The sequence below is a fragment of the Myodes glareolus genome, chromosome 9 (assembly GCF_982192425.1).
Source record: "Myodes glareolus chromosome 9, mMyoGla1.1, whole genome shotgun sequence".
Taxonomy (NCBI): Eukaryota; Metazoa; Chordata; class Mammalia; order Rodentia; family Cricetidae; genus Myodes; species Myodes glareolus.
In genome coordinates, this window is record NC_142034.1 from 66,331,265 (window position 1) to 66,342,727 (window position 11,463).

Here is an 11,463-nt window from a genome sequence, read left to right on the forward strand (position 1 = left end):
GATCCACAGTTCCGCCATTTCCCCAGGTGATGCTGTAGGCAGTAGGAGTCTGTGTATGGCCATCATTACCTAAGCAGAGTATTCGAAGCTGAGGAAGCTACTGGGCCAGCACCGCAGGTAGCCCCGGGTCGCAGAGGCACTTTCAATCCTCTGTCTAGGCGCCTGGAAGGTCTGTGCTCTGGCTGATCTAGGCTGGCTAGGGTGGAAGACGTGGCTGTCCTGGGGGCGTGGTCTAGCGGGGGCGTGGCGTAGAGGTGAGCCCAAATGTTGCAGTTGCGATCTGAGCCGCCAGGTCAGCGCTGCAGGCAAGCTTTTGGCTTTAGTGCAGCGGCAGCTGCAGGCCTGATGCGTGGGAACAGCAGCGCCCATGCCGTTCGCCGTCTTTGCTTGTGCGTGGACAGTGGACTGACGGGACTCACACCAGGACAATGGGCCGGCGAAGGCTGAGCTCCGAGAGCCGCCAGGGGACGCTGCGGCCACAGGTCTGAAGGCGGGGCGGACTGGGCAGGGGGAGGAGCCAGGTCGCGTGAATAACCCGTGGGCGAGGTCGATGGCGGGGACGGTAGAATCCCGGCGACCCGGCAAGGGTGGGGCGTGGTATAGGCGGGGCGGGCTGAGATGAGGTGGGATGATGGGTGGGAACGGCTGGCTGGGGGCGCAGTCTGGCAAGGATGAATTGGTTCTGGGCGGGTTGGAAGCTTTGGACTTGGTTGGGGGGGGGGGGATATGGCGAGTAGGCGGGGTCAGGCCGAGAAACTACCTAAAGTAGACGAGGTCGGGATGGTTCTGATGAAGAAAGGATGAATGGAGCTGGGATCAGGATAATGGATGGAGAGTATGTCTAAGTTACGTCCTGTAAGGGTGAGGCCAGACATATCAGGCTTAGTGTGAGTCTGATTTTTCCATAGCCGAGGGTCCTCGTTCCCTGCCTTTTTCTGTGACTATTTTGAGACTGGGTCTCACCTGCGAGGCTGAACTCGCATCAATTCTCCTGCTTCGACCTCCTAAATGGCTGGTGCTACTGTACCTAGTGCCTTTTATACAGAAAATTTTTAAAAAGGAAGGTGCTATGTCAACCAAAGCTCTCTTGAACACTCTTGAACATGGCTTAGGGTTGGGGCATTTGTATTTACAAAATGCTTTTATAAATAAAACTCACTTTATTGTAATAAATCTACAAAAAAATCACACAGCTATATTAAGGTAGCCACTCAATAAACACTAGCCCCGTTCTAAAGTCTGTAAATGTCAGTGAACCTCTGAACGGTTAGAATGGCCATCTGAAGCCCTGGAGCATCTTTTAGGGTTTTACACTTTTGTTTTTCTAGTTTCAATTATGTCGTAGTTCTTTCTTCACTTTTTTCTGTTTTTGTTTCTTTGTTTATGTTTTTGAGGGGTTGGATTTTTTTCGAAACAGGGTTTCTCTATATAATAGCGCTGGCCATCCTGGAACTCACTCTATAGGCCAGGTTGACCTCAAACTCACAGAGATCCACTGCCTCTGCCTCTTGAGTATTGGGGTTAAAGGTGTGTGCCACCAACACCCAGATAGTTCTTTCTTATTTGTAAAATACCTTAAAATTATTTTTTGTTATTGTTCTGTTTGTTAGCTCCCAGACTTGCCTCAGATTCCTTATGTAGCTCAGGGTGACCTTAAACTTCTGATCCTTCTGTTTCACCTCCTGAATTCTGTGATTACAGAAATTTGCCTCCAAGCCTGGTTTATTAATTTCTGGGGATGGAATCCAGGACTTGGTGCCTGCTAGGAAAGCAATCTACCAATTGATGTCTAGTCCCAGTCTTAAAATAATATTTTAAGTTATTTTCACAATTAAAAAAAGTTGCAAAACAAGTTTTTTTAATAAAAAACTATCTTTAACTCATCCAGATTACTTCATTCTCCACTAAATTACCATCTTATTTAACAGAACAACACACCTGTATAGGCCTTATTTAGATCCCTACTCGTCTTAAGGATTCATTGTCAGAGGGTCTAATTATGTTATGATGCCTTGTCTCCTTGGAGAAGCTTATGTATCAAACAGCAGAGTTGCTGATTTCCCTTTCCCCAAGACACTACAGATTGGTCCCCGAGGCTCCAGGTTTCAAGTCTCAGCAGTTAAGCATGGCCACGGGGTCTTGGAACAATTCTGTCCCCTACCCCATTGGCCCGTCTTCCCCTGCCCTTCATGATGGCATGTGTTTGCCTCCACCAATCTTTAAAGACTCTTTCCTCCAGTCTTCTCATTTATTCTGGGCTTCCATTCGGGATAACCTTTTGTGGCTCTGTCCACCAAACCTGAGAACAAACACATTTATAAGGCTAGGCCAGGTGTCTCTCCCAAACCCACAGGGCTCTCGCTCTCCAGCCTGCTTCAACTGTGCCTGGGCAGGTGTCCAGGACAGGCTGTGGCAGAATGGCTGGTTGGGGCTTGTCAGGTAGCGTGTTGATAAGTAAATGGGGCCTGCCTGCCTTGGGCACAGAAGAAGAAAAGGCATGAGCCGTGATTAGAAGGTGGGACACACTCCCTGTCCCAAACACGACTAGAAGTGGGGAAAAGGTCAGGTATCTTTTACCAAGCTCACCCTAAAGCACCTCTTCATCGGTGTTTCAAGGTAAACATGTGACTGTCTATCAAGAGAAAGTTATGGCAGGGAGGAGAGGTTGTAAAGAAGTCTGCTCAGGATGTGATGCCAGAGCGTGTGGCAAACTCAGCTTTCAGAGCACTTTTGACTCCTGTCATTGCTTGGGAGAGGCTGGGAGCTGAAGCAATCACCTACACCGTGAAGCCAGGCCCATCATCCTCCATCACACACAGACTCCCTGTTCCCACAGCCCAGCAAAAGTGGGTACCTAAGTGATCCCGTTTGCCCAGATAAGACAAATAGCTTGTCAACGCTGCACGGCGTCTCACTGATGGCTCCGTCGTCCAGTTTCCTCCAGGCTCATGTGTGTGTGCTGGGAAGTGGGAGAGGATAAAATCGGAAGACCCAGGTCTTTCCTACAGGCCTGGCACTTGCTTCGAACGTGAGGACAGGAGAGGCCAGAGCCCCACAGACCTGCTCAGAGGAGCTGAGGCCAGTGGGGGCTTGTATGAGCGCTTTAGTCATATGACGACTTTTTCCACAGGCCAGGAGGAAGTTTGAGTGGGACAGCAGGTGAAGCAGAGGTAGCAGGCAGAGGCCAGAGTGACTTAGGATGCCAGCTGGCCAGACTCTGAGTAACTCGGGCACACACTTTCCTGGGGACTTTGGAGGAGATTCGTCTCCAGCGGACATAGATTGTGGAGCAGGGATACGACTCTTTAAATGTTTGTCATCTTCTGCCTTTGCGAAGTCTCTCAGCAGGCTGGCGTGCCCTTCCCACTGCTGTGTGGGGCAGCAGTGTTCCCACTGGGCAGCAGTGACTCAGTGTGGTCACGGGTTTCTCATACATGTCCCTCTGCTGTGCCCTGTGCTGGGTATTTATGGAAAAAATACATACCTGGATATGAAGAAAGAACGGCTGAAAGGGTCCTGAAACAGAAGCAGAACTTCTGTGCCAGCGAGATGGCTCAGCGAGTTCCGGCACCTGCCGCCAAGTCTGGTTCCCAGGATCCACATGATGGAAGGACAGAATGGAGTCCCCAAAGTTGACCTCTGGCCTCCACATGTGCACCATGGATGTGTATCCCTCTCCCTACCTCATAAGTAAATGTCATTTCAAAAGAAACTTATCCTGATCCAAAGTCCAGTGCCCGGGCGGTCGGGGGATGGGGGGAAGTGCTGTGATTGGACCTTTCTCTTAGAGTATCTTAGCTAGTGTTTCTATTGCTGCAACAAAACACCATTGCCAAAAAGCAAGTTGGGGAGGAAAGGGTTTATTTGGCTTACACTTCAGTATTGCTGTTTATCACTGAAGGAGGTCAGGACAGGAGCTCAAACAGGGCAGAATCTTAGAGACAGGAGCTGATGCAGAGGCCATGGAGGAGTGTTGATTACTGGCTTACTTCTCCTGGTTTGTTCAGCCTGCTCGCTTATAGAACCCAGGACCACCTGCCCAGGTATGGCCCCACCCACAATGGACTGGGCTCTCCCGCATTGATCACTATATCTTACAGCTGGATCTCACAAAGGCATTTTCTAAACTGGGGCTTCTTCCTCTCTGATGCCTCTACCTTGTGTCAAGTTGATACAGAAAAGCAGCCAGTACATAGAGACTCAGTTCTGAAGCTCTACTTAATCATTTTCATGATGGTTTCACTGTGGATGTGAGTGTATTTTCAGGGAATATGATTCTGGTTTTGCTTAATGTTTTGGTCCTTGTGAAAGGCAAGTGGTTGTTTGTAGTTGTTTGTTTGTTTGTTTGTTTTTTGAACTCACTGTTTAGCCCAAACTAGCCTTTGACCCATAATAATCCTCCTGCCTCAGCCTCCCAAAGGCTGGGATTATTACATCATATCCGGCCGTAGTATATTTTCAAAATCATTAATGGCTTGTGTAACTGAGGTTCGTTCCTCTCCTATTGTATCGATTACATCCATTCTGTGGTGTACTCGCTCTAGATCAGGATTTTCCGTCAGTGTGATGAGGGAGAGCTGCTATGGGTCTGGGCAGCTGTTGTTGGGGTGTTGCCGCCCTCTAGTGGCAAGTGCAGGACTTGCTGGGTACCCTGAAACCCAAGACAGCTTCCTGGCTCCCACAACGGAGCGGCCCACCCCAAACACACACAAAGAATTGTCCTATGCCAGGCCGAACAACCCTGCCTTAAATATGAGCGTGGTCAGGAGCTCGATGTTCCGCTTGTGCGGCAGCGCCCCTCATTCTTCAGTGGCCTTGCAGCCTCTTGCCTCAAGTTTCTCGTTATCTGCTTCCTGGTCGTGTTCAGTGTTAGTGTGAGGACCTCAGTTATCTCTGGTTATTGGCTAGGGACAAGATTTAGGTTCTTGTCCCATAGGCCTTTCTTATGGGACAGCTTAGCTTTGGTAGCTGGCTTCCCTCGAAGCAAGAAGTAGAGACAGAAACAGACAGAGGCAGTATAGCAGGCCAGTCTCTCTGGCCTCTTCTCAGAAGCAGGCCATGTGGTTTCCCTGCTCACACCAGGGCATAGATACCAGGAGGGTAGGGACCATTGGGGCTATCATAGTGGCTGCCGACTATAGATTTGTAGGAAGGCCAAGGGTGTTTAACTTTTCTTAATTTTACTTTTTTTTTTTTTTTTCCCGAGACAGGGTTTCTTTGTGTAACAGCCCTGACTGTCCTGGAACTCACTCTGTAGACCAGACTGACCTTGAACTCACGGAGATCCACCTGTCTCTGCCTTCTGAGTGCTGGGATTAAAGGCGGGCACCACCACTGCCCAGCTTAATTTTATATTCTTAAAAACTAACTACTCCCTTATACTGGGTTTCATTCATTCTTTACAAGTTTAAAATTTTTTCCCAAGTATTGTGGTCTTTTATCCCAGCACTCAGGAAGCAGAGCCAAGCGGATCTCTGTGTTCCAACCAACCTGGTCTACGTTGTGAGTTCCAAGTCAGTCAGGCTTATAGAGAAGGACCCTGTCTCAATAAACAAAAAGATGTTTGACAACACGACACATATTTGTAATCCCAGCACTGGGAGGTAGAGACAAAGGGATCAGAAGTTCAAGGTACCTTTCAACTACAAAGTGAGTTCAAGTTCAACCTTGGGTCACATGAGACCTTGCCTCAAAAAATAAATACTTACAAATAAAAAGTTTAAACTTTTGGTTTTTGCGAGATAAATTTTAAAAATTTTAAAATTTGTCGTGTGTGTGTGTGTGTGTGTGTGCGTGCACGCACACACGCGCGCCCATGCCATGTGTATGGAAGTACTATGGAAACCAGATTCCTTGGAGCAGAAGTTACAGGCAAGTATGAGCTGCCTGGCATGAGTACTGGGAGCCAAACTCAGGTCCTCTAGAGGAGCAGCAAGTGCTCTTAACCTCTGAGCCCCCACAATTAATTGTTAATATATTTAGAATTTTATTGTCTAGTACATTGACCATATGTGGCTGTTTAAATTTAAAATTCAACATCCTTAGCTTTATTTTAAGCGCTGAGTAGCCACTTGTGGCCTGTGTTTGCCAAACTGGGTAGTTCTGAGGCAGAACAGTTCCATCTTCATGGAAAATCAGAACTGATTTTGTGCCCCCATCCCAGGGAACACATCAGAATGTCTGGAGACTTTTGTTGCATTGTTACTGTGCTGGGGGTGCGTTGGTATGTAAATGCCAAGGCCAGTGTGGCAGTCAAAATGACTTTATGGAGTCAGGTTCTCTCCTACCTTCATGTGCATTCCAGGGACCAAACTCAAGTTGCCAGCCCTGTGCAAGCTCTTACCTAGTGAGCTATCCTTTCAGCCCCTGGAAATTTTGTATTTCAGCAGTTAAGGAGGCTGAGGTATTCTACAGGTACCTAGTGATCAGAAACCAGAGCTGATGCCCAGGGCTGACTCTGTCCCCACCTTTAGGCAGAGTCTTTTTCGGGACCACTGACTCCAAAATAAACACACAGAGACTTAATATTAATGATAAATGCTCAACCAATAGCTCAAGCTTATCACTAACTAGCTCTTACAGCTTAAATTAACCCATTTCTATTAGTCTATGTACTGCCCTGAGGATCGTAGCTTTTACCTCTCCTGCATGTCCTGCTTCCTCTCCTGGCTGGAGATGCCCAAGACTCCACCCTTCTTCTATCTAGCATCCTCTTAGTCTGGCTCTGCGCCTAATCTCTTCTTTATTAACCAATGAAAGCAGTGCAAATTTAGAGGGTACAAAGATTGTTCCACTGCACCCGCCCCACCAACAAAGACTTATCTGAGCCACACTGATTTAGAATGTATGTTGGCTTTGTGCTCTGAGATGGGAAAGCCATTTGACACTATTTCCTGTGTGTGTCCCACCCATTTCCTTCTTGATGGTGAGCCTTAAACAAGAATCCTTTTGTATGGTAAAGAGCCTATGGCTTTGCTTATTCAAATACTGACTTTTGTTGTCTTACAGGCTCTTAGGCCCTGAGTAAGGACATCCTCTCTTCCCAGGTTGTCATGGCTTCAGACTCACGGTAAGAGTCTGTGGGAGCATGGTTAACCCTAGTTAAAGACTTTTTAATCCCTTCATCCCGTGGGCCTCACTAAGCGGTTCAGAAAGCATAAAGGAGGAAGGGAGCGGAGAAGGGAGAGAGTGGAGAAGAGCCATGGCAGTCAGGGGAGGGCAATGGTAGAAAGTGGGCACTGGCCCCGCTGTGTGTCCTTGATGTAAAACCACCGCCAACCTTGCCAGCTCTGTTTATATGGAAGACTCACAGGTGTGATGCTACCCTTGATGGGCCCAACTCTACAAGGAGCTGAGTTACTTTTCCGTGGAGTGATCTCTCTCCAATTGTTCTGTCATTGCAGGGGTGACCCCTCCAGGAGAGGAGCACACTCAAAGGTGAGGTTGCCTAGGCTGCTGGAGGTCCTGAGCGCTCTGGAGGGGGATGAGTTTGACAGCAACAGGGAGGAGATTTTCTTTGCACCCCCCAACAATGTCCCCAGGACTTCACTGATGAGGACTATGGTGAGGAAGACCATGGCCAGAATGGTACCCAGTCGCCTGGCTGGGTGCTGCATGCTTCAGTCGTGTCTGAGGACTCAGACCCCCAGGAGGAGGGGGACTATGACAAGCCAGAGCTGCAACCAGCCAAGAAAAGGCGGAGGACAGCAGTGGAACCTCGACGTGTTTGGACCGAGAGAGACACCCGGCCAGACATTGGTAGCTGGACAGCTCAGATCCTCATATAGAAGACTGAAAACCAAGGAGCTGAGTCCCATAGGCCTCTTTGAACCGTTTTTTGATTACGAACAATCGGTTTCATTGTTAATGAAACCAAGCGTTACGCTCAACAGAAAAATATCACCCTCAGTCTCACAGCCCAGGAACTGAAGTGTGTTTTGGGCATCTTGATTTTAATTGGATACATCTCCTACCTAAGGCAGTGGATGTTTTGGGAGACAGCTCCTGACTCTCATGGTCACCTTGTGGCTGATGCTATTAGAAGGGACAGATTTGAGCTGACCCTCTGCATGTTGCAGATAACAGTGAACTCAGGAGAGCAATCGGTTTGCCAAGGTCAGGCCCCTCATCGTCCATATGAACTGTAACTTCCAGAAGCATGATCCCTTGGAGGAGCTCTACAGCTTTGGTGAATCCATCTGTGGATACTTCGGCTCAGTGGGTCCAAGCTGCTGCACTCGGGGAAGCCGGTCCGTCTAGGCTATAAGATTTGTTGTGGAATGACCAGCAGAGGCTACCTGGTGTGGTTTGCACCTTCACAGGGTTCCCTGTTCACCAAGCCAAACTGGGGCTTGGATATAGGAGGCTGTATGGTGGTCAGATTTTTGGACGCACTTCAGGAGCGTGGCCCCCGCCCATACCACATATCCTTTGACAAGGTCTTCACAAGCTTCAAACTGATGTCCATTTTGAGGAAAAAAAAAAAAAAGGAGTGAAGGCCACAGGAACTGTATGTGAGTACAGAGCGTTGTCCTCTCCAGGATCCCAGAGAACTGAGGAAAATGAAAAAGGGTTCATTTGACTACAAGGTGGACGAGCGCGAGATCCTTGTGTTGAAGGACCCCAACTCGTTTTAACTTTAACCACAGTTATAACGTTTTGCAAAGGGTTGCAGATAACTTAATTCAGAACCTCCGGAGTGCTGAACAAACAACAGGCTTAATTCAGAACCTCCGGAATGCTGAACAAAGATACTTGAAGTTAGAGCAGGGCAGCCTTATCTGGCTGCAAGACAGGGATTTATGGTCTGGCCATAGAAACAAAGAGAGGATTGCGAGGCCTGAGTCACGTAAAGCGGGGCTCCCACGAGTCAGGGGCTGTGCAATCAGACATCTAGTCGCCAGCCAAGCTAGGAAGGCAGGAAGAGATAAGAAAAACAGGTAGCACAACCCCCTCCTTGGTATCCAGGTGGGTCTGGACAACCCCCTCCTTGGTATTTAGGTAAAAGGTCAGGAATGTGCCACTCAGCTTAGCCTTATTTAAATTGACCAATGAAATGAAAGCTTTTTTTGCTTCTGTACCCGCGCTTTTGCTCTCCTATAAGAACCCCTCATCCCCAACCTGCAGGCGCGCAAGTCTTCCAGAGACTTGTAGCCCCAGGTACCTGCGTATCCTATCCAATAAACCTCTTGCAGTTTGCATCCGGCTGCGTGTTTTCGACTGATCTTTGGGTACGGGGTCTCTCCCGAGGGAAGATGCCCCCGGGAGTCTTTCAGTGTGCCGCTGGCTCAGCAGTCGCGTGGTGAACATCTGCTGCAATGCGGTGGGCGTAGAGCCAGTGAGGCTGACCCGCTGCCACCTGGGAGAAGCCAAAGCTTGGACACAGGACCACCCGCCATCCCTGGTGAAGCTCTATCGGGAGAAGGCCAGAGGGGTTGACCGGATGGACCAGAACATCGCCAAGTACAAGGTGAAGATCCGTGCCATGAAGTGGTACTTGAGTTTCATCAGCTACATCATTGACGCGGCCCTCAACAGTGCATGGCAGCTGCACAGGGTGTACTGTCAGGGCACACACGTGGACCTCCTAGCCCTCAGCAGGAACGTGGCCCACGTGTATCTGGAGAGCAATGCAGATACTTCCTCACAGGGTGGGTGGAGCTGGAGGGCGGAGACTGAAAATCGCTTCGATATGATTGGACACTGGATTGTCCATCAGGACAAGAGGCCCTGGTATGCCCTCTGCCACTCACAGGCCAACACCCGCTGTGAGAAGTGCCAGAAGGGTGTCCATGCCAAGTATTTCCGGGAGTACCACACTCCGTGAGGCCTGAGACCTGCTTCTTCCAGCTATAGTGACATCACCAGGACCCTTTGCAGGTTTTATTTGTGACACCTTTGACTCTGATCACTGATGACTTAGTTTTGTATTCTCAGGCCCCAACACAATTCTCTGTTTTATGTATTCTATGCCTACATGTCATGTAAATTAGTATTTATGTTTCTAACAGTACGTGTTTGCAGACCTGTATTTTATATTCTTATTTATTTAAATTTATTCAGATAAAAGTGTTGCTTTAGTATGTATCTGAGTCTGGGTAAAGATAACGCAAGCCTTGTGTGAGCAGTGAGAAGTGGGGTGCTTTTGCCGTTGTTTGCATGGTCTGTGCTCTAAGACAGAGGCAGCAAGATACAGGTGCCCTAGCAGTGTGATGAGAAGCTTCCTGGCCTTAGCTCTCTCGTGCTTGCCCGAGGCTGTCAACCGTGGGGACACAGATAATCTGCTGTGTTTATTCAGAGGGCCTGAGCTGCAGAGTTCCCGTTTGCTTGATAAAAATGATTTCCTAACGAGGCTGGAGGGATTGCTCAGGAGTTAAGAGCACTTTCTGCTCTTGTAGAGGACCTGTGTTTACCCAGCACTGACAGGGTAGCTGACACTCACCTGTAACTGCAGCCCAAGGGCATGTGACATACTCTTCTGGCTTCCAGAAGCCCTTGCACACAGGTGCACAAACACACACACACACACACACACACAATTAAAAACAAGATACATCTTTAAAAACGCTTTCCTAGTACTTTCCATATATCCGTGTGGAATCTCTCTTTATAAACAGCCTGAGGTAAGCATCCGCTTTGCCTTCCGAGAGGTTAATCTGTAAATTTGTTAGAAGCTGCAAGCCCTTCTCTACTGACTTAAATCTCATCTTTGTACGTTCCTGAACTTGGAGTAAACACATGGGACTAAGGAAGCATTTGATGTTAGGAAGTCTGGTAGAGCATATTCCAGAAGAATAAAAGAAATTTATAAAAAGAAAGAACAGAATAAAAAGGTGAAGGATTGAGTGCATTGGTAATCTAAGGGGACAGCTGAGTTCTTGTCTAGGAAAGACAAGCAGCAGAAATAAAGGCTGACTCTGTAGGTGGCACTGTGTACAATTATAAAATTTATGTGTAGCTAAATCAGGGGTTGGGGGATAGTTCTGTTGGTAAAGCACTTGTCTTGCCACGTGAGGACCGGAGCTCAATTTCAGAACCCACATTAAAAAAAAAAAGCCAGGCAGGGGAACATGCCTCTGTAACCCCAACTTTATTTATGTTAGTAATAGTACATGGTTTCAGACCTGTATTTTATATTCTTCCTTATTTACATTTATTCAATGTATTCAAATTATTAAATAATTATTAAATTTATTCTCAGTGGAAGCTGAAAGCCACCTCCATATGATTGGACAGTGGATCGTTCATCAGGACAAGAAGACCCAGTGTCACTGGGGAATTACTGGGGGACAGACAGATCCCTGGAATTCGCTGGGCAGTCAGCCTAGCTGAATTCTCAAGTTACACATTCTCTGAGAGACCCTGTCTCCAAAAACAAGGTAGATAGCTCTTGAGGAATGACACTCCAGGTTGCCCTCTGGCATACGCGCGCATGTACACACACACACACACACACAATTAAAA

The 11,463-nt window shown here is 48.0% G+C and overlaps 1 protein-coding gene across 1 annotated transcript; it reads left to right on the forward strand.

The window, feature by feature from the left end:
- The first annotated feature begins 280 nt into the window (after positions 1–280).
- On the forward strand, positions 281–11,233 carry Pgbd2 (piggyBac transposable element derived 2). Its single transcript, XM_087910616.1, is given in 11 exon segments — positions 281–482; positions 7,009–7,069; positions 7,404–7,537; positions 7,540–7,767; positions 7,770–7,790; positions 7,793–7,840; positions 7,843–8,061; positions 8,064–8,090; positions 8,093–8,212; positions 8,215–8,611; positions 9,268–11,233. Coding segments are annotated over 10 exon segments (1,770 nt in total). The 5' UTR covers positions 281–482; positions 7,009–7,052; the 3' UTR covers positions 9,827–11,233.
- The last annotated feature ends 230 nt before the right edge of the window (positions 11,234–11,463 follow it).